Here is a 24,115-nt window from a genome sequence, read left to right as displayed (position 1 = left end):
TTCAAAATACAAGGGACATCAGCATGTTTCTCTGTATATACACCCCAGTTTTCTTATTGTCACCCTCCATTTGTTACCCACACACTTCTATGCTGCTACAACTCTCAGCCTGGTAGAATATTTACATAACTTTTGTTGTGCATATGAAAGACACTCACTCTCCCTTTATAAGCCTAAAAATAGAAAATTTCCCCAATCTTATTTCTAAAAGCTATTAACCATCTCACTACAGTAGTGTGAAGCACTTCAGGAATACAGACTTACTAGTTTGGTGCCGCTGTGGTTGTAAGCCACGTGAAGTGCATTGACTTAAGTTTGTAACTTCTTTGGGAAAGGACTATACCACTAGATCTTTAGGTGGCTGCCCAGAGTGAGGTGAACGTGCATGCTTTAATCACAGAGGTGCTAACTGGAGTCTTGCTGTTATGTTCATCTAAATCCATAACTCATTTGGTCAGGGTCATTGTGCTTTTTTGTAAAGCACAAATGCAGTTTAAAATGGTAAAGATTTGCACCTCAGCTAACAATTTATAAATATGTTCCCTGTCTGTCCTGTCTCATATTTGGTTAGCCTGCTATTTGTATTGTTAGATGACACGTATTAAGAGGCTGAAAGAAAGACACAAACCCATCGGTGTAGGTAAAAGAAGGCCGTCCTTAGTGGTATTCCTGTCTAATGTCTTTCAAACTCTAGGTTCCTTTTGAGTTATGCTGATTTTCATGTATACTCAAGATATTCACAAGGAAAATTGGCCTAGGGAACTTCTGATTCTTATAAGATGGAAAAAAAATTGATTTTATTTCAGTTCTTGAGGACTTTGGGAAGCAAAATCATAGGTGATCGCAAAGATTTGTTTTTTTTGTTCAGATGAAATTCAGACATCTGTTTCTCAGAGAACCTTGGTTTAAGCATCATACTTTCTGTAAGTTTTAGGGTCGCAAAGACTGGAACTGGCAAACAATACACGTATGTTTCTATATGCATTTGGTTTGTGAGAGACGGTAAAGTAGACTAAATAAAGCAGATTTTTTTTTTTTCTTTTTTGAAGCCGTATGTACAGTAAGATAAGCAAGATTGCTTTGACTAATGTGAGAAAGCTGGTGCATGTTGCTAGCATCCCCTGTTCCAGTGTGCTTGCATGGGACATCTCTGACTTAAATACCATACCTGATATGGGCCACATTCGCGAGTCATTGCTGTTGCACTCACCACATACTTCCAAAGATTTATATCAGAGATGTTCAGCAGATAATTACCTGTGTTGTGGTGAACTGAATTTGACGGGAGTTAGCGAAAATGAGGATTTACAGCTATTGTACAGCATCTTGCAGGTTTGAACTAAACACTGGCAATATATGCTCCAAATACTTTAAGACCATCTAAATTGCTTACTGTCTTTTCCCTGCTGAGAGTCGTAATATTTTACCATTGCCTGTATCCATATGAGAGTAGGTTAAATCAACAATTTATTACAGAGCTTTGGAAAATCACCCGTCAACTGTTTGTTTGGTCTGGGAGTGACATTCATGGGTCTGAGGTGAGCATCCTTATATTATTCTGTGAAGCTCTACCTGCATCTCAGTGTGATACAAGGCTGCACATGCACAGCTGGTGCCCAGGTGATAGCCCAGAAGAAAATTTGGTCTGTAATTAAGTTTCCATAACACAGTTGTGCTAAAATATGTTTTAATTTCCTTTCTATCCTGGTTCGCAGCAAGTTCAGTGACCCTCTCCTGTCTGAATAGTTGTTCTGTGAGATTGGAAGAGCTATTATTTCAGATAGTCTATTATTTTTTTGTGATATAACTGGCATGTACTACAGATAAATTAAGTAACTGTCGTAGGAAGCCCATAAATATGAATACTTATCCAGCTGATTTCCATTAAACTCTGTTATCTGAATGAAATCAGTAAATAATTATGTTGGTGGGGAATCTGCTGTATCCATGTGCTGGGTAATGTCTCAGTTTTACAATGAAGCTTAATTTTTTCTATAGACCAAATTAGTTTTAGAGTAATCTGAATTGCAAATTGGCCAATTTGCATTGAAACTATGCCTTCTTATTCAGATTTGTCAACACCTCTTTTTTAAAAAGTCTTTAACATTAAACATGGGTGGGTAAGACCATCTGTTTAAGAAGCTTGCCTGTAGCTCCATTACTAACACATGGGACAGGTTACAGCTGTTTAATTGTTATGATATTGAACAATTATCAGCCAGTCCAAAATGAATATTTATGTATGTATGCATGGAATACATGTCATTAAACATAAGAGATACAAATATTGATTAATGTCATTAAGCATTCACATTAATTCCTTGGGAGGGCTAAAGTTACTGCAGGAGTATTCATGCTACTTTTGAGAGCTGCATGAGGTTACTTCACCTGGTATACAGAAATGAAATTCACATCAAATGTTGTTCAAATGGTGGTCCACAGTGAAAAGGTAAAACTTGAAATATGTTTGTATTCTGGTGACAACTGGCAGCTAATTGTTTTATCATCTAAGAATTTTCCCAGATTCATTCCCCCTAAAATTTAATTGAGATAAAAATAATAGGAAAAAGCAAATAGGAGAAAAATACAAGGAGAAAGAACATTTTTATTTGCATGAAATGACATTAAAACCAATCAAACAAAAAATAAGTTTTCCTTTGCAAAAGGTTTCTAGAGGCAGCTCTTTTAACTAGAAAAACAAGAAAGTTTTCAGGTTTAGATTCTCACAATTATAGAATAATAAGTAACATCTGGAGCACAATCCTGTAAGTGCATTCCCATTACTACTGACTGTATCCTAGTGACTGGTTAGAACGGGTTTTTTCTGAGTATGGGTAAACATGAAGGCATTTGCTTGCTGGTTTTCTGTGTGACCATGAGTGGTGGAAGCTCAGAAGTACTGACAGTGTTGAGGAACACTTATTTTGGGAAGTAATATCTTCTAAAAAGTTGTAAGATCTTCACCTGCTTTCTTCAACATGTGTTTAGCTCAGAGTTCCTTTCACTAGCGATTTCAAATATGACTAAAGGGAAAAACACTTGATCAGAGAGCAAGTCAAAACAAACGTGTTCCTCCTCTTCCTGTTAATTAAAAGAAGTGATTATTAAAAACTGAATATGGCTATATTTCCTTAGAGTATAGACTTGACAAACTAAGTCATGGTCTGTTTAAGGGCTTGATTGATCGTCTTCAGATTTGCGTGGTGCAGAAAAGGCAGCATGAATAACTGGTACTGTGGTGACTGCTGCCATATTGCTACTGTAACCGATTTGCCAAGCGTAGCTTATTCTTCTCAAAAATTTGGTGCTACCAAGTATTTTTACATTCAGTGTTCTTTTAAATACTTAGGTATTTTATCTATCTCAATGCATTCATACCAATAAATCATCATTAAATCTTAAGATTCTTTTGAGATTGTGGAGTTTTGATAAGAACAAAATGCTTCCCTTCATATTAAAACAAATTACTGCTGTATTGATGTATTCTGTACTTATCAAAAATTTTTAAACTGATATTTTTCCTTAGTTTTGGTTTCATAGAATTTACTTCAATATGAATTTCATCAGTCATGTATGTCAGTCAGTGTAGTCTCGAGTAATATTACCAGAATTTCAAAACTAATTACATTAAATACCATTCATCAAACTATTATGAATGAAATCATACTTTCAAAATTAATGTTTTAGAAACATCTGACTTCATTGGAGTCAGGATTTCACCACAATATTTACAGCTGTACCATCAATGCAAAAATTTTATGAAATAGAGAAGTTGACTTTCATAGCACCCGCGGGGCTGATAACCACATTTTAACAATATTTCATGTAGTTTAGTACAACTATGTTTTTGATCTTTCCTGTGCCTGAAGAGCATGTTACAATTTGCCAGGCCAAGCTTTAAATATGCAAGATATTTGTACATTTGCTGAAAAAATTTGCGTTACCAGGAAAATTGAAGGTAATCAACCAGATTTCTGGTAGCTACGTATCTCAAGCTGTAAAAAGAAGTGAATTATTGGTCAGGCCTTAACACTTTTCAAGATCAAGTATCTCAAAAACAAATTATCTGTTAGTGTACTTTAAATTGCTAATTGGTTGATTTGCATTTAAATGAGGACCACATGTGAAGTTCAAGTTGGGCACATTTTCAAAAAACAGCAGACTCCTCAGAGATGTGAGGACTTTTACAGCATGTTGCAAAGCAGACTGGAGTTGAAGTGGCCAGAAAGGAAATGCTTTTGTAGGCTGTGCAGTTACACTATTACCTAGTCACGCCACCAGGCACATACGGAAGATACTCCCAGTCAGAAAGAAAGACGGAAACGATAAGGCTTTCCTTTTCTTTTCATGCAATTCTTAATATCAGCATCAGGATTGATGTGCACCTTTTTCTTACAGAGTTTTGTCAGTGATTTCAAAGAAGTATTTGATTTTTTTCAGCTTTTAAATGTGAGTAGAGTTTCTTTGAATGCTTTCCAGTTTAGATAGATGTTAAATAGGAAACAACAAGAAGTGAATAACTGCTCATGAACACCTTAGCAGTCATGAACTTCTGATGTCTATTAAACCCCTTAAAAGCAACTGAACCTTATATTCTAAGATAGCGATAGCTTTCCTATAATAATGGTGAGAAACATTATCTTAAAACTAAATTTGGGACGGACTCCAGAACAAAAAATCTGCTCTTGTCATAACACACAAAAACCTGTAAATGACTGCTGCAAAGAATTGTTGTGGTTTTGGCAAGGGATAAATTGCAGTGAATTCAGATCTCTCTGTGGAAGTGTATGCAGTGGATATCTCTTGCAGATCTACACAGGCACTGGAGAATAAGTGCAAAAATAATGAAGAAGGTACGATGTCAGGCTGAAGAGTATGCTTTGGCCAAAGCAAGGAAACTAGGAAGATTGCCCAAAATTATTATTCCGTGCATGTGTTCTCCTTTACAAGCAAGGCAAAATGTGAATTTAGAAGGAAAATAATCTCAAAAGGAAAGAGTGTTCATAATCCCCCTCTATTGGCAGCCAAGATCTGAACATATGGTATGTCTAAGACAAGGTTCTTATAAACTCAGAAAAAGGATGATGACTATGAGCTGCTTACAGCTGCTCTCAGTACTGTCCGGTGATGAGTAAGAGAGTATTACATTTACAAATGATACCAAAGCCCACTGTCCCCCAAGCACTTTGGAAGACAGGATAAGAATTTAAAATCACTCTAACAAATAGGCAAACAGGGTATCCAGAAAAACAATGTTCAATTCAGTAAGTGCAGGGTTCTGTGCTTAATAAGGATAATCAACTGCACAAATTCAAGTTAGAAAGGAGTTTGCCAGGCAGAAGTTACTCAGAGAAGGCTGAGTAGTAGATCATGATTTTTGCATGAATGAACTCCTTTGGAAGACATGCTAGAGGCAGGGGCTTTAAAATTTGGTGAGCTGTGGACTCCTAAATGGTTTTTTTTTTTTTTTTTGATAGTGGTATAGACATTTTGTGTGGAAGCAAGGCAGTTTTTTCAGTCATCTTTTGTGAGTACAAACAGTTACTTAAAAGACTCAATATGCTATTCTGCAAATCTACTGTGGATCAAATAAGAAATACTGGATTGCAATATCACAATGGATATTTGTTTTTTTACATTCAAAGGATGTTTTCGTTGACAGGATAGTTAAATTGTGGCTAAGTAGAAGAATGAAGAACATCTCCAGGGAGGTCAGGTAGCTGTATCAGGAGCCTTAAGCCAGAATGAGGAGTTAGGGAGTAAGTCTTGGACAGGTTAGAGGGGCTAGACCAGAGCAGTCAACTTTGGGTTTTGTACTAGTTGCCACTAAACAAACCCAAAAACAAGTTCATTCTCCCTAAAGCTTGCAATTAAACTCTCACAATTTCTCTGCTGTTGGTGAACATCTGTGAAACAGCTAATAAAATGTGTACCTCTCCTACTGCTGGGCTGTACAGGGAATACAAAACACCCTTGTAACACTTTGTTAGCACAACCGGCATAACCTTAAGTGGTTTATCGAAGCTTCTCACCATGTTGTTCACCATGAAAAACATAAAATGCCACAGAATGGAATTTTTTTCCCTTCCTTTCCTTTTTTCAGCTTACTTTTTGTACGTAAGACTTAAGAGCTTTCTCACGCCCCCAAAAAACTAAGAACCTTAGTAAAGTTGTAAGGTCAAGAACATGAAGTCAGGAAGCAATAATACAATGTTTATTTGTCCTTGTATATGTACATCATTATGATAAAAACTGTAATTACATCTTTAATTGCTTCTTCCTCTTCACCTGATTTACCTGATATGAGAATATTAGAAGACTGTGAAGGGGCTGTTGCCTGTAGAAACTTTGCATCATTTGTGGCTGAGAGAGGTGGGCAGCATCATCTTCCGGTTAACTATGGTTTCTTGGAGAACTGCTTTCTACTCTTGCTTCTACTGCAGATTTTCTGCTAGTAATTCAGAAGGGCAAACTTTAGGAGAGTGTGCCCTGACTATTCATTTTGGGGGGATGTGGTAAGAGTTCCTTGAATATGGTTTACTAAAACACTGAGTGTACGCACAGCTACAGGTTAGCAAAGGGAAACCGGTGTTTTCTGTGTATGAAATTCTGTGAAATTCTAAGTATTTTGAAAAATCACATCGTAGATGTTGCAGCCAAAATAGGTGGCTACTTTTCGCTTTAATCTTTTTCTGTCTCACTTACCCACTAGTAAAATGAGTGAAGAATACATTCTCCACTCACACCAATAGCATGAAGATACTATAATAAATAATTTTGACCTTGTGAGAGTGATCATACAAAAGTCTGTGAGAAAACTGTTACTTCTTTGTCTAGGTTAACATGGTGTGCCTGTTATTAAAGCATCGGCCACATGTTGCTCCCGAGAGGAGTGCTAAATGAGGACTGTCAGTTCTGTACACTGACAGACATAGGTCCCACTGCAAAAAAATATATCATTATATATGAAAGATCATATTGCAAGGGTATGTGTTCCAGGGAGGAGGGTATAAAAATAGTACAGGTATCTATAAATCTGGTTTCACTTACATTTTGAATGTTTGACTTTGCAACTTCCATATTCTTTTAATGTGTTTTTTTTTATTTGTCATATGTAGTGTAAACAAAGTTATACACAAAAAACATTCTTGAATTTAAATAGTGAAAATTTATGTTATAACATTTAAACACAGATAATGAGCGTAAGCAAGCTGCATTCGTATGCTGAGTTCATGTATATGAAGACCTGCTTTGTAAGGCAGGCCAGTCCTGAAGAAAACCTTATTTTGAGCCCCAAAATGAGCTACAGCAAACTGATGCAGTATTTTTCATTGTTTGCTATATACCAAAATTATTTCTTCATCCTCTTCCTTCCCCTCCCCCACTTTGGCTTGCCTCTCTCTTTCTAATTCCTTTTTCCTGACTTCTTTAAGAGGCTTAAGAGGGAGAGGCAGCAGCACACTAAGGAAGGGAGAAAGCTAGTGGTGTTAAAGAAGCAGAGACAGAGGTTCTGCTCAGGCTTGCAAGATGGAGGAAGCAAAAAAAAGCCTGCTAGTTTGCAATTTAGACTCATCTTGGTCGAAGCCACTTTGGTCACGTTCTTTTATATTTTTGCCTCAAGTCTAGTGGTGCCACGATGTCTAATTTCTGCTTCTGGCAAAGTAACTCTTGATTTACTTACTGCTGTGAGCTTACACTGTAATGGGACTGTATACTGCACAAAATATTTGGCATATTTTAGCCTAGTGTATCGATTACAAAGATTATGGTGAGTGAAAATGTCTTATGAAGGGTTATGGTATAAGCTCCTAGGAATATAAATTTGTTATGCTGTGTTTAGAAGCCTGTCACTGTTATAATCCTTTATGACAGATTAATCGGTAATAAAGCAGTGCTACGAGCACCAATTAAGGAACATCAAATCAATGGGTACGCAACTCCTGCTGATTTAAACAGGAGCTGATTGGGATAAATGGATTTAATGTAGACTTATGTTCTGTGGCTATTCTGGCATACCTACAGGAAGTAGCTTATGAATAATCTGAAGAAGATACTGACTTACATCTCTAATAGGAGGCTAGCAGAAGACATTTAAAAAAAAAAAAAAAGAAGAAGAGAAGAGAAAAGGGTCTGGATTCTATCTAGTTGTGAAATACCATGGTAAACGTGAGTTTGCCAGGCAGTGCCAGGCAGTCCTTTCAAAGTACATTTATCTGCAACATCTTTACATAAATATCCACATACCTTGCTAATGCAACTTGTATTTTATTTATATGAATTTTGAATGCCACTTACATTTTCTCAGATTTTGACTATGCTAGAAAATTTGCACATTTTATACCTTCATTTGTTTTTTCTGTATTCCGTGTGGAGCTGTATGAATTCCCTCTACTTGTTGAAATAATACTAAGATTTTAAATTTCACAGTCTTAAATCCAACAAGAAAACCCTTACAGGTATAGATTAAATAATATAATCAATTCTATAATTAGATCATTAGACTTCTCAAGGAGTTATACTTAAATACTGTGAAGAGTAGGACTGTGCTCCAAATCCTGCCTATGATTTTCTAGGTAGAGGGAAAAGCAGGGAGATGCCCTTCAGCCTCCTATTTCATACTTCCACCTAGAACGGGATTCATTCCTATTTCAGTCGCAGTGCTCTGAAGATAAGGAAGACTAAATTCCTAGTTAAATTCCGCTAGCTAAATTCCGCTACAAAAATAACTTTTTTTGGTCACCTATTTTCTGCTTTTTGATTCTGGGATGCAACATGTTCACCAGAACAGTTTATACCATTGTCCTTAATGTTAAAACTGTAGAATGACCATGAGAAAAAGGATGCTGAAATGCAGAACTTGGTTTCCAAGCCTTTTAGGTATATGATCTGGAACCGGCTTCTTTTAAGACTACTGGATTTAAAAACCCTAAAGAGTTTCTTCTTCCTTTTACCTAAATTGCAGATGGGATTTCTGAAAGGAATCTTAGCATGTGGGGGTCTGGGTTTGCAGGGACTATTTTCAGTTTTTTTCCTATGTTCCATTTTGTTGTTTCTTCCTACCTTTGTAGAGGCTTTTAAGGCTTCGCTGGTGGACAGATGCGTTCTCTAGTGAGACCTAATTGCTTCCATTTTATGGAACAAAACTTGATTTTTCCTCCACATATACTACACAGTACTCCAAGAGTGGTTCTGTAGGAGCATGTTATATTGGTATGAGAGCGAAGAATTTGAAGCATCCTGAAATGCAGCTGCATCGCTTTTCTTTTCTTTTTGCTTGTGGTTTATGTGAAAGGGTACTTTGTTGCTGCCATCTAAATGTTCTGTAACCGATGTTTTTGTCTTCTTAGTTTGTTTCCTCCTTTATCATAATAGCGAAGAAAAAAAGTTGTGCAGTGGGCGTCTGGCATTTTCTTCTTTGAGAGAGGGGCACGATGTCCCTCTCTGTCACAGCAGTATGATTGTGGCTTCTGTGAGGCTCCGTGTCTCACCGCCTTCCTCCTCGGTCTTAGGAAAAGCTTTTTCCCATTCGGCCGAATCGGAGTGAAATCTCATGGTTGGAAATGCCTTTCTTACCCATCCAATAAGCAATGTTGAGGGTTGATAGTGAGTGACAGAGCAGTTGTCGGACTGGGGCCGTTATCCAGCACAGATCTAGAAAAGGTCAGGTTTTGAAAACAACTGAGCGTAGGGGTTGTGTTGGGAGACCTTGCGAAAAGGGATCAGATTTTGTAACCTCCTGTCACCAGGCGAGCCAGTAGCTGGGTTTGGTGGCCTGCGACGGACCTGTGCTGCGAGGTTTTGCTGTACGCGACTGCCGCCCACGTCCCTTTCCTGAAATAAGGGGGGAGCATGTAACACATCTCCTCTGTGTTTCGTATTTAAAGCGGGGCCTAGTGCTTTACATCCATCTCGTGGTCTGTCTGTCATTCATCCATCTGTCCTCCTCAAACCTTAAGCATCATAACTTATCAAAAAAGTCTTGCTATTCTTGGGTATACCATTTTATTTGTTTTTATACATCTGAAGGCTAAGTTTAATTTTCACCCGTCCTTCCAAAAGGAGTGGATCACCCCGCTGCTAGCCCCGGTACGCCCTCCTCCACCCTGCACATATGGTCTAACTTATTTTACATAATTGCCTGTGTGTACATGACCTGCAAATCAAAGATCTTCCAGCATGGTCAGTGTTTCAAAGCTCGTAAGCTAAGTAATGACTCTTATGTTGTACTGAAAATTGGATTTCTTTACTAGCTTTGATTATGTTTTTATATACAAAAATCAAAGCATGTGAAAAGAAATCAGAAATAGAAAGCCTTATCTTAGAAAGGTAGCATCTCTTTCTCCTGCAGGCTTCGTTTTTGAAATATTGTTTCATTGAATGATGAGTGTGTTTGCCGAAAAGGGAATTTCTTGCATTTTTAAAAGCTGTGAAATACATTTTCATTTTGTAATGTAAGATCTCTCATGTCAGGTGCACCTGCTCGATTTGCATGTGAATTCTGAACAATTCTTGTTTTATGTGACACTTCTGAAATGTCTGTCTGTTTTTTTTTTTTTTTTTCTTTTTAACTCTCAAGCTCACTATTTGGATAAGATAGTGAAAGGTACTGTATATTTGCTCTTTGCTGACATGCCTATACCTACATGTATTTTTTTTTTTATTATATATATATATATATATGAATACCTAGTGACCACTGTAATAGATTTGGCAACTTTGGTATCTTTTCTTACATACATTCCATGGATTATAGATATAATTCATATTAGTTTCAACCCATCTCAAATTAAAATATGAAATCTCACTTATGTTATATAATAATATTTTATTAGTTGTTACACTTCTCTTTACAAACTGTGTACATGTATTAGATTTTGCTTGAACCAAAAACTGAAGATAGTATTCTTTTGCTGTTTGGTACTTTATCTTTGTTGGCTTTGTCATTGGACTTCTACCTATAAAAAAGCAAAGATTTAGGAAAAGAAGCAAAGTGATACTCCTGTCACAGAACAAGTGCCAGTCTTTCTAAAGAATAGATTACTTACAGATATATTTTTATATAGCCAGATCAATAGAATAAGTCAGGATTTTAAGCTTTTGTTTATCTAAGTGTGACAAATCTATATGAAATTATGACTTGTGTTTTGTATGAAGCTAGAAAGTTTATATGCTTTATGCAACATTTTCAATTGAAAGGCTCAAGGATGTGAACACCCAATATGAAACAGCAAAGATTCTTATATCTTCAGTTATGGTAAAATCTGATAGAAAAAATGTTAACAAATATCCTACCCCTCTTTCCCTGAGTATCTTTTTCTATTCCTTCTTTGTGTTTTTTTTTCATTAGAATATGGCAATATTCATGGCAATATCCAGGCTTTCACACAATAAGTCTTGAGTGTACCCAATTGACTTCTAAAACACTCTGTCAATAGGGCAATTAAATCTGTATGTCTTCAATAAATGAAACAGAAGAAACATTCATTAAAAAAATAGCTCTCTCTATATGAACAAATACTGTTAGCAGCTACAGTCTGCAAGAAAAAGAGTAGCAAGACTAATCTCAGCCTGGCATGATGGCATGATATCCATAACTATAACATCATCCTATTTTCTCATAAGAGGCTGTTATGATTCTCTGTCTTCTATGAGTAATTTGACAAGAGTTAAGTGCCCTTTATAACTTTTTTCTGTGAATTTTTGTAATTTGAAATTGCATAGTCAAAAGGAATCATTATATTCATAATTCTTTAGAAGAAAAGATAAGCTATTACTTCTGGAAGAATGTTCTAAGCTCAAGTTCAACCAAAACAGGTTGGTAGATTAGTTCACAAAGACAATAGTCCTAGAAAGTGAAGAGATGTTTTTGCCCATTTCTTAGTGCTTTTTTAATAAAAATTTGCAGATAATTGTTGTGTCCAAAAATACCTGATTTGTAGCCACTTTCACCTAAGATGCTTAGTGCCATTCTGTACTTGCTTCTGTCAATGTCTTATCATAGTCACAGATAAGGAACACCAGAATCTACATATTTATAAAGTGTTGTCATCCTCATACAGGCCATGTTGGCTGCATGCCAGATTTCATCACTAGGAAGTGACAGATACTGTTTTTTTTTTTTAATGTAATGTTAGAGTGAAAGCAATTATAGATTTTGGATATATTAAATTATTTTAATTGTTTCCCAAATTTTCCCTCCTTGGCCATAAAAGCAGACAAGATAGGATATAAAGGTAACAGCACAAAAGCCTTAGGGAGACTGTCACAAAAAATCACTCTCTGCTATCTGTCTTGAAGCACGTCACTACCGTGTTTTTGTTCAGTCTATCAATGTTTTATTGTGGTCCTTATGGTATTTCATTTTGTCCGTCCTAAGTAATCAAATACGCACAGCTATTACATTTACTTGGAAATCCTGTTGGTCCTGTCCCATCCGTATGCAGCCTGAATCCTAATGTTTGTTAGAATAGATGCTAAGCTGCTTCTCTATTTCCTGGGCTTTGCTTATTCTGTGAAAAGGAATGTACTTTTGGCATAAAGTATAGTCATTAAAACTGGCCTATACTTTGTGCAATTATTTAACGCACTGTAATTTCACATGAATATACGGCAACTCTGAGACCAGATAAAGTTAACGTTCTCTTTTACTATGTGGCTAAAATTATACATGCTTTCCTACTTAAGAATTTGGAGGGATTTGGTCTTAGTAACAGGGAGCTGAAACATTTATACCAGTAAGTAACCAATACTGCATAGATCAAATAATGTTCTATTCTATGAGCGCAGAAAAATGTATCATTTTATGCAGCTATGTTTGGGCTGTGCACTCATCTCTTGTTACTTTGCCAAAAACAACAAAAAAAAGTTAAAAAAACAAACTTAATTTTGTCTGGCCTGCAGGTATTTAGAGGATTGGTGTGTATATTTCCTGCCTGTACAGGTAAGTGGTGTCTCAAGTGTCAGGCCAATCACAGATGCCACTTTGTTAAGAATTACATTCCCCAGGTAATGTTGCTGTTCCACTCCATGTGCAATTACAGTATCTGTGCTGTTATAAAGGCCTGTTCCCAGTAAGTGTCCCTTCTTTGTATTTTTTTTTTTTTTTTTTTTTTTGGTTGACGTAATTGCAATATTTAAATCACTGGTGATTTTCTGCTTTGTCTGTCTCAATAGAGGGCTGCCCTGGCCTCTGCAACAGCAACGGAAGGTGCACGCTGGACCAAAACGGCTGGCATTGCGTCTGCCAGCCAGGGTGGCGGGGAGCCGGCTGCGACGTAGCCATGGAAACTCTTTGCACTGACAGTAAGGACAACGAAGGAGGTAAGATATACTAGCTGAAGTTTGAACATTAGGGAAAACATGTTGAGGAACTGAGATTTTACAGTCAGGTGAAAAAATACAGCTGAGAGAGTCACGCGTGTGTTTTACTAGCTGCTTTCGTGCGACGTGCTAGCCAAGCCTTACAAGATTATTGCAACAGGCAAAATTCATACTTAGAAACTGCTCGGTGGCATATTAGTTTCCCTGTGACGTTGCTCAGTACTGGAACAAAGTATGGTCTCAATTCAGCAAAGTGCAGTGGAAGAGAAAGAAAAAAAAAAAAAAAAAAGATGAGAATTCGTATTTTCAGTGACCTCACAAGGAAATTATCCCAAGAGAAAAGACCGAACAGGGACTTTGACCTGTGATACTATTTCTGGAAACAATGGCTTGCCCAGTCAACAAAAATCTCACTCATCCATAGCCTGTGAATGCTCAGATAATTGACAGGATGCTTCTGGAAGTCAGTCTTTCTTACGCTTGCTTTTCTGCAGTCTGTCACTGGTGTGACAGATAAGAATCTGCAGTGAGATGCATGCAGGACTGTTGACTGAAGGAATCAATCTGTGATCAAATCATTGTCAGGTAGTGAAAATAGAGGGACTGTGACTTTCTGACATGACTCAAATCCCACAAAAAACTCCCCAAACCAGTTAAAATGTGAAAGTAGTCAAATATTAGGTCTTTTTAATACTTTTGTTGTCTTTCTGGCTCTCTCATCTGCTCTTTTCATCTACTCTTTTTTTTTTTTTTTTTTTTTTTTTTTAACTTTTAGATCCAGAGCAGAGATAAAAACCTCCATTAGAGCCTTTGGGGGGTGATGATGTCATATGGGACTGACTTTATTTTTCATTTTTAGACTGCTTGTATCTTTCCTGTTGTTGGTTTGCTCTTTGCTCTCATATCCTGATTGCAGTTGGGATCTGAGACATCATAAACTGTGGGTTACAGCAGCATTTACTTCTTGAGGAAAATAAATCACATGATCAAAACAGTGCTGCCACTGTTTACTGTCTTACAAATCATTTGATTTACCACACTTAGCCTTTACATATTTTACATTTTGAATCTACTTTACACTTTTAGGGGCCTGAAGAATCTGAGATGATCTAGTCTACAGTGAGCTAGTGCAAAGCTGAATTTCTGCATGTGTGAAGGGAGCAAGAGGAGTGATTTAGCCATAGGCTCTTCATGCAAAGATGTGCCATTCAGGGAATTAGCTTCAGATGGGCCAAAGGATTATGAACATAAGGAAGACAGGAAACCTGCAAGCATGAAAAGAGAGAAAGCAAGGAGAAAGAATAATTAGAAAGGTTAGGACAAAGGCCGTTTGGAGGGAAAAGCAGATGATCTAGGGGGAAAAAAAAGAGGAAGAGGAAGACTGAAAGCCCAAGGATAGACTAAAACAGATTGAATAAATATTAAAGAAAACAGAGTGAGGTTGCATGTCAGAAAGCAGGAGAGAGAGTCAACAGCAGGTAACAGCAGCAGGAGGAATAGAAGCATGGTGAACAGGAATGCACATAAAGAGAACAAGGGAAAAGGAGATGCTTCGGACTGAAAAAAAATGATAGTTATTTGTGAGTAAAAGAGGAAGAAGAACAAGGAATTGGAGCAGAAGGAACTAACAGGATGACTTAAAGTTCAGAAAGAAAGAAAGACACTGTTGGGGGGGAAAAAAAAAGCATTGAGTGATGTTTTTACTACCTTTTCTCTTTGCAGACATGACCCAGCTATGTATGGGGTAGGGATTGGTCCTTATTTTTAATTTGTGTGCTTCAGTAAGGAGCGTATTCACTTCAGTTTTGATTAATGGCTAAGGAAAAGGGTTAAACTGTAACATTTAAATTAGGTTAGATTAAAAACTAAGGATACCAAACAAAACTGGGAAAGGTAAGTTCTCTTTGCCAGAAATCCACCTGGAAAGAGAAACAGTCTTTCTTCCTGTTCCCAGAATACTTGCAATCAGCCTACTAATCTCTCGAACAAGCCGTTCAGATTGCAAACAGCTACGGGTGATGGCAAAAGGATGTCTCCTTGCCGTATTTGTTTTGCTGTGGGAGATTAGGTTATCTGAGTGCTCATGCTGAATTTATACTGATGACCCCAAGTAGTGTGATTTACATCGCATTAGGCTCAATGTTTATACAATTAAAATTATCTTGGTTGTTAGCAAATTGATACGTAGTTCTTAAAGTTTCTGTTTCATCGTACACTGGATGAAATATATTTCATGTGTTAGTGTGACTGTAGTTTATATTAAGAACAGTGCCTGGTCTTGCTTTCGTTCTTAGCTCTTCTGGAACTGAATGTTCAAATTCTGTGAACATGACCATCCACTGACTTCAATGGGAAAATTATCCATAGGAAATGATTATGGAATAAAGGACGTTTTGATCATTTTCTCTTCTACATGCTATTGACATATGGGATCATTATTATGTGTCTTCATTGTAATAAGGGTTTTTGAAAGTCTCATAGATCATATCCTTTCTCTTTAAGGATAGTTCTTTCTCTATTTTTCCATGTCTTTGGTTTAGATACGAAATAATAGAATTTTCCATACATTTTAAAACTTAGAAGGAACAAGTGTGCCACAAGCAGACCTTAGGCTGAATTGAACTCTTAATGGTCCTGTAGGGAGACGGGAAAGTTTACCAAGAGTCAGAGTTTTCCATGGGTGGAGTAAGACTGACTTCCTTACTTAGGAAAAAATGTTTCACTATTACACTTTAACAAAATGGGACGTGTTTTGTCATCATTCCATAGGAAGAATAAACTGTGGATTCTTTAGTTTAGGTCAGTCTTCCTTGAAGAGGTTACTTTGTTAGGCTTGTTCTTTATTAGTTATTATTCAATTATTAAGAGTAGTGACAGATTATCGCCAGTAGGAATTAATAGGTATTATTAACATTCTTTTATTGCTAAAATTAAAATAAATATTATAACAAAACAAGGCTTGCTTAGCAGTTGATGCATTTTTATAATTACTTGCATAGGCTGAGACAGCCTGCTTAGGATAAATGCTGTCACAGTGTCAGACTAAAGGTCACCTTGCCCAGCGTCCCTTATTTGACGGTGGCCAATAGCAAATGCTTCACGAAAGCATGTAAGATTTGGGCATTTGTGGAATGATATTTTCTTTTGTATACAAGCAGGCTGCTAATTAAAATAGGAACTTAGTTCCTATTTTAATGTTTTGGATGTCAGAATGTTTTGCATGTCAAAAGGTAAACTAACTAAGCACAAAGATAACCCAAGCTCAGGACGCTGAAGAAAGTTTCTACTTGAATTAGGATCGATAACATGGTATACTAATGTTCTCTGGTTTGTGCTCAAATACTTCCCCATGATTCTTCAGCTTTCTAGTTTGTCTCTGTGGCTGCTGGGGAGTGCTGAGTTCATGCATCTGCAGAGCTTATCTGCCGTGAGGCCAAGATTCGTTTCTGGAGTGACAGTTTATTTAGAGCCCAACCCTTGATATTTTAGGTTTCTCCACTCCAACGAGAATGTTGAATATGCTGTGGGTACTCTGCCATAAGCACTGCAATAGTAACTCATGGAGCAAGGTCCTTGTGCGCTGATCACGATAACGTGATGTGATCCTCATGTACCCGAGGATAACTGAGGTTTCTCAGTACTGAGTTTTCTGTCCATTCCAGCCTCTTCCCCTAGTGTGCCACAGTCACTGAAACCACCCTGGTGGGATGGGCAGTGGTATAACTCCAAAACTGTTTTCTCTCTGTAAAGACACTGGATTTCACTTCATAGAGTTTCTGTGTTAGTTAAGCATACAATTAAATTATTTACCAGCAGTGTGATTTATGCAAGTCTGTAGGCATGATCCACTCTCGACACTCTGGCAGAATTTATAATCTGGAATGTTTTGTCCCACAGATTTTCTTCCTTCCAGCTATTTTATTATTTAAATTATTATTATTTATTATTTAAATTCCACCCAAAGGCAAATGTTCACACTCATGCATCTTATTTTTAGACATCTGGAAGTACAGGAATCCTCCATTGAAGTCTTGACTCTCCTTGTTTAATGTCTTTTGTTTTTATTATTCTCTCCAAATAAGTAATCTTATCATCAGATTGTGTTCCATTGCAATTCTGTGCATTTTGCAACAAAGGGAAAAGTAACATTAGTCAAGATTTTCACAGCTAGACTTTAAGCTTTTGAGGAGGGAAACACTAATGGACTTATTACTTCTGCTGTGTATAGAGGAGCCACTTACATCTAGAACAAAAAAATATATAGAATAGCTTTCTGAGGCTGATAATGATTGTCCAGCTGGCTGTAACAGTTTCTATTTTCCCTATAATTTTGCTATCACATTTGAATGATATAGCTGGTAAGCCAGTGTTGCGCTAAGACTATTTTTCAGGTTGAACAAAATTCATCAATAATTTTTCAGAGTTGTTTCAGAAAGGAAATTTTGCTCCACTTCACGTAGTGCAATAGAGTAGTCAGCTTAGTGGTACTAGATAGCTCTAGCCACATAAGTACAGAGGAAGAATGAAAAATGTTTTCTGAAGTTATAAGGAGCCAGATTCATAACCATCCGTCACTCGCCTGGGCAAGTTGCTGATAAACTCTACAGAAAAATAACAAACAGCGTGTCCCTGTATCTTGGCTGGTGAAAATGAGATTCTTTCTCTGATTGATGTTAGTGGAGAGTCTTGTAAAAATGCATTTCCAGCTGATTAGTTCAGAAGGTGTCAATCTCATGCAGTTTTATGACCTGCAGACTATACGCCAGATGTACATTTGCTTTTTATAAACTAACAAAGATGAATGACTAAATTTTAGTATTCCTTTGGCAACTGTACCAGATATTGCCTGGGAGGCCATACAGAGGTATAAAAAATCAAAACTATGCTTTTAATTGTCAGTCCCCTTAGCTTTGACACTGACCCACGCTTCTAGAGTTAAAACCAGCAAGGGAGCTCAGTCCTTCAGCCAGAAAGGAGCTTCATATTATACAAGAATGTGACTATAGACAATCCCAGACATGAAGAATGGTTGAGGCTGGAAGGGACCTCTGGAGATTTGTCTAGTCCAACCCCCTTGCTCAAGCAGGGCCACCTGGAACTGATTGCCATGTCCAGCTGGGTTTTGAATCTCTGAGAATGGAGAGTCCACAGCCTCCCTGGGCAACCTCTTCCAATATTCAATCACCCACACAGTGAAGAAAACAAAACAAAAAAATTTTCCTGATCTTTAAATGCAGTTTCCTAACCGTTGCCTCTTGTCCTGTCACTGGACACCCCCGAAAAGAGTCTAACTCTGTCTTCTTTACACCCTCCCTTCAAATGTTTACACACACAGTTAAGATCTCTCCTGAGCTTTCCCTTCTCCAGGCTAAAGGTCCCAGCTCTCTGGAAGAGCTCCCATCTCTGGGAGTGCTCAGTCCCATCTCTTACTCCCACCTCTGGGGGATGGTCTAGGCCTTTCACTGACCCCACTGTAGTATGTCCACTTCTCTCTTGTACTGGAGAGCCCAGCAGTGGACCCAGCGCTCTGGATATGCCTCACCAGTGCTCCAGAGAGGGGAAGGATCACCCCCCTTGACCTACTGGCAGCGCTTTCCCTAGTGCAACCCAGGACAGCATTGCCCTTATTTGCCCTACAGGAACATTCTTGGCTCATGGTCAGCTTGTCCACCAGGAACCCCAGGGCCTTTTCTGCAAAGCTGCTTTCCAGCCAGCTAGCCCCCAGTCTGTCCTGGTGCCTGGTTATTGCTTGCATTTCCCTTTTGTGAACTTCATGAGATTCCTCTCTGCCCATTTCTCCAGCCTGTCCAGGTCCCTCTGAATGGCAGAACAACTATTTGGTCTATCAACCACTCCTGCCACTAAAAATCAATAATATTTCTTTTCTCTTAAGGAAAACTTTAAACTTTGATGTATTTAATGATTTTTTTTTAATCTCTTTTATATTCCTTGAACTCACTTCTTCAATGTCAACTGCATTAAACAGGAATTTTAGATGTGCAAAAGAAAGAAATCCCAGGTCTCTACTACTTTGCTAGTCCACTAACCAATATGCATAGCAAGGCAATTCTCAGAGGAATACATTTAGCAGATCTCTGTTTACTTGCATTCTTTCCACGTATGATTGAGCAAAAGTGGATGATATTTTTCCCTTCAAAAAGAAGTTTTACTATAAAGCTAGATACTTTTGTGAAAGAAGCAGTCATAGGCTTCCTCGGAGCACTATATGAGTATATTTTTCAGCTCAGTTGCAGCAAGCAAGCTCCCTCCGTAATCTAAATGGAATAATAAAATGCTGGAGCTATTTCAGTCATGCTGTTCTTTTGGGAAAGCAATTATCAGCTATGTGATACCATATTACATTCATCTAGAAATTTTCTGTAGCTGACATTTCCAGGCTCATTTTCCTTATGACTTTACTTACAGCAAATTAGTAGTTATCAATTTGATCTTGATTTTAATCTTTCACCAAATTAGATTTCCAGTGATGTGACAGATCTAACGCTCATTATATGTGAATATTAAGCACATAAGCATAAAAGCACCCATGTGTTTAAATCTTGTTTGTACTGGCCAGTATTCCTCATCACCAAAATCTAAATGTTAAGTACAGATTTTGTTTTCTCATACATTTTCATGCAAAATAGTTGTGGAAATTGCCTTTGCCACTAGCAACAATATCTTTCTTCCAAAGTACAAAGGAATTCACCTTGATAAACGTTGTTAAATATTTAAAGCTACTTGCAGCATACATATGCTTAAAAAGTTCAGGAAAACAACAGAGTGGGAGTTACTTATTTCTTTTCCCTAGCAAGCCAAATAACCTCAGACTAAAGCTACTTAGCCCCCCTGCAAATTTTTAATATTTATAAGTTAAGAGCATATGCAGAGCCTGAGTCCCCGTGTTTTCTAGTTTGTTCCACGAGTTTTTAGAAAAGTATTGAATAAATACATTTAATACGTACAAGAAATTGAGTGCATTCAGCTAGCATTAATTTCCATAAGAGTTTAAGAACACAGAGGAAACAAACTAGCATTAACCGAGAGTGAATTCTTACTAATCATAGTTATTAATATTTTTTTCATACTGCATGATTTTTTTTAATCTCTCTGCTAGCTGGCTTCTTCATATGCAAAGCACAGGAAGACGAGTTTGTTCATTTGTGTGAATTTCTGCCAACAGATGGACTGGTTGACTGTATGGATCCTGACTGCTGTTTGCAGAGTTCTTGCCAAAATCAGCCTTACTGTCGTGGACTACCTGATCCCCAAGATATTATCAGCCAAAGCCAGCAATCGCCATCTCAGCAAGCTGCCAAAGCGTTTTATGACCGGATCAGTTTTCTCATAGGAGCAGACAGCACTCATGTCATACCCGGCGAAAGTCCTTTCAACAAGAGGTGGGCATGACTCATCTTTTATTCACACGTATGAAAAGCAGCTGAAGAGTGTGTGAGTTATACTAGAAATGTCATGGAGTGGACTTTCAGCAAAGACATTTTGTCTTAATATTATCAAATTGCTTATTTTATCTCCCTTCCTACAAAATTCAAATCATCAGTGCCAGTGGGTTACAGCAGGTACTTGCCATGCTTAGTACCTGTATTCTAACAGGGCACTTCATTAATGATTAAATAAATCTTAATTTAACCAGTTGATTTGGGTTAGCACAGTTGGAAGTATATCAAAGCAATGAAAGCACTTCAGAAGGAAAAGCAAAGCTGCACTTTTAAAACTGAGCTCACTGAATAATATAAATTATGAATTAATGTAATAGAACTGTTAAGTGCACGACAGTATAATTGCATAAACTATTTGACTGGTACTCTGTGAAACAGTAATGACCTGAAAATAAACCAGTAACAGGAAGCAGGTGTCTTAGATCTCAGTGAGTGAAAGAAGATGATTTACACTAGAACTACTGTGTTTGTGGTTATTTAACAGCATTAATGTGTTTGGGCACAGCAGTTGATTAAAAGTTGTTGCACAAATGTTCCTTATTGCTCTTTTAAATTTTGTACTTAGTCCCTGCAGTTTTACAGATTGCTCTGATACTAATTGAAAAGCACATTTTCCTTTATGAATCTGCCAGAGGTATGACTTATAGTGGGAATATCTAGAGTTTATAAGTTCTTAAAATTCTTCACTAGATTACTGGTCTTAGTAACTCAGTACAGACAAAGTGAACCAAAGTAAACTCAGCTAAATAAAAACAAAATAATTAGCTGTAGATGTTGAGGCATATGTTTAGAGAATGTAAATTATGTGACCTTGTGAAGGGTTAGAGGCTCGGGAATGTTTTTGTTCACAGTATTTGATATCATGGAGAGAGATGTGTGTATGCTCACTGTATTAGCTATTATTCATTTAGAAGAGAACTAACAAATTTGTAATCTGATCTTGCATCTCTTTCACAGTCTTGCATCTGTCATAAGGGGCCAGGTATTAACTGCTGATGGAACTCCACTCATTGGCGTTAATGTCTCCTTTTTACACTATCCAGAATATGGATATACAATCACTCGCCAAGATGGAATGTAAGTTCAATTTAAAGCACTTCAAAGACATAGAAACAACAAATACCTTAATAAATCAGGAGTCACTTGCAGAAATAAAATAATGGAAACAAAAGACATGAAAAAAATAGTGAGGAAAGCTGTACTTCATACATTCTTCAAATAGTGTTAAGGATGCTGATTATATGCTTCGGAAGTAAACGGGCTTGTTTAATTTAAATGCTGCATCCCAAATTCTCCACTCTCTGAGTGCAGCATTATGTAATGTAATTTAATTGATTTCTCCATTGTTCCCAGTAGAGCTATTCTGTCTTCAGAACAGTACAACAGGATGAAGAATCAATCGGTAAAATGGAAACTGTAGATGGCTTTGGGAATTTGCTGAATAGCTAACCCTGCTTTTTTTCTAGGTTTGATTTGGTAGCAAATGGAGGTGCCTCTCTGACACTGGTGTTCGAACGATCACCCTTCCTGACCCAGTTTCACACAGTATGGATTCCCTGGAATGTCTTTTATGTCATGGACACGCTGGTCATGAAAAAGGAAGAGAACGACATTCCTAGTTGTGATCTAAGTGGATTTGTAAGGCCAAACCCTGTTATTGTGTCATCACCTTTATCTACCTTCTTTCGAATTTCTCCAGAAGATAGTCCTATCATCCCAGAGACACAGGTAAAGTATGCTTCAAAAAAATAGCATTTTATTTCAGAACACTTTAAAATGATTATAATGAAAAGAGCGCAAACTGCTTTTTATTTTGACTGGTAAGAAACTGCAACATATGATGATTTTCAGATTAATTTACTTGTTCCATGATTTTTTAAATTTCATTTGGGGGAAAAAAAAGGAAGGAAAAAAAAAGAAACAGGTAAGAAAGCTTGGTGCACACCAATGAATGCTTGGTTTTATATTTGTTTATATTATTTAAATCACAGTATCTTCAGCTGTCAGGCACTGTACAACTGACTTCTTTGGCTGTCCTTCTGTTAGTCTCGGAAGTGCACCTTAGACACTGAATCTAAAAGCTGTTTTCTGCTATATTTGAAAATCCCATACAGTTCACCTTATCCATTTAGTCCTGATAAATAGCATGTCACTCATTTTTATAAAATAAGAGAACTGTATTTGTAGTATTGAGGGTAGGCTTGCAAGGCAATAAGGATATGTGGTAATCTGTGTTTTCAGACCTTGTGATACCCAGACCAAACATAAGATTTAAAAACATCAAAACCTTGTTTTAAAACTGAAAGAACTGTCATTTGAATGTTTTTTTCTATAACATTGATTTTATTAGATTCCTTAGTCTCAAATAACTAATCACTAAGGCAGTCTTCCTCAACTCTAAAAGCATTTTAAGAAGTAATATTTGTCCCATTATTGATTTCTTGTCAAGTTTTTCTTATTAAAAGAGCTCCCTCCCTCTTTCTCCCGCTTCCTCCCTCTTTCTCCTGCTTCTCTGTTCCCCTCACAATTTCATAATAATATAGGGCACTCTTTTTGCCCATTCACTAAGAAATATCTTTGCATCGTCAGGGGAACACGGAAAATGTATTCAAATTGTTTTCATTTATAGCTTTTAAGAAAGAGCAGTTCAGCAATTCATGGAAGGAGTCAATTTAAAATAAAGTTGCAAAGGAATCACGGACCTAGACAGTGCCAGCAAATGGTTGCTTTTATCCTCACTAGCGCTTCTGTGCCTTTAGTATTTGCACGTCAATTAGAAAAAAGTATTTGCAAAATACAGTCCACATTTTTCTAAACAATTTCCTTGTTTTGGCAACAGATGATAGATTCAATTCCTGAAGTGATGGAAAATGGCTTAAATAGATGGTGTATAAATCAAGATAAAGTAATAATAGAAAAACGTTAGAAAATATGTATTTTCAAGGAACAATGGTAATGTCTAGATAATCAAGTCGTTCTGTGAGCAGTGGGACTAATGAAGTCTCGTTTCCCACTAATTCCCACCCATCGCTGTCATCCCAGCTAACTGCCATGTCCAGTCATTCCCCCACGAAGCGCACACAGCCTTTTTCTCTGTTGGAGCATTAAACTCGGGTACTTCTTCCTGGCTGCCAGGTTCAAGAGTAGTTAGGTAAGAAGTCTGGCAGACAATACTGATGTTGAGTTAGGCTCATGTCTTTAGAAAACCAGCCATAAGAAGAGGTCGCATTCTCGCAGGCTGTCATGCAGTACATGCGGATGTGTGATTTCTGATGAGGTGAAAAAAGCTATCATTGTGCATGCAAAAATTCAGCAACTGTACTGTATAAAAACGT

General features: G+C 37.3%; 1 protein-coding gene across 7 annotated transcripts in view; it reads left to right on the top strand.

Annotated features, from left to right (window-relative positions):
• Positions 1-24,115, top strand: part of TENM3 (teneurin transmembrane protein 3) — a 319,443-nt gene that overhangs the window by 244,559 nt on the left and 50,769 nt on the right. For 4 of the 7 annotated variants that reach the window (XM_062575781.1, XM_062575778.1, XM_062575780.1 and 1 more), the window contains exons 12-15: positions 13,174-13,320; positions 20,504-20,720; positions 21,738-21,857; positions 22,247-22,508. In XM_062575781.1, the coding sequence (XP_062431765.1) occupies positions 13,174-13,320; positions 20,504-20,720; positions 21,738-21,857; positions 22,247-22,508 (746 nt within the window). Of the gene's footprint in view, positions 1-10,576; positions 10,604-13,151; positions 13,321-20,503; positions 20,721-21,737; positions 21,858-22,246; positions 22,509-24,115 lie in introns of all 7 variants that reach the window. The other 3 variants (XM_062575782.1, XM_062575777.1, XM_062575783.1) reach the window with 2 other exon arrangements.

This window comes from Rhea pennata, chromosome 4 (assembly GCF_028389875.1).
Source record: "Rhea pennata isolate bPtePen1 chromosome 4, bPtePen1.pri, whole genome shotgun sequence".
Taxonomy (NCBI): domain Eukaryota; kingdom Metazoa; phylum Chordata; class Aves; order Rheiformes; family Rheidae; genus Rhea; species Rhea pennata.
This window is presented reverse-complemented; position numbering and strand designations above follow the sequence as displayed.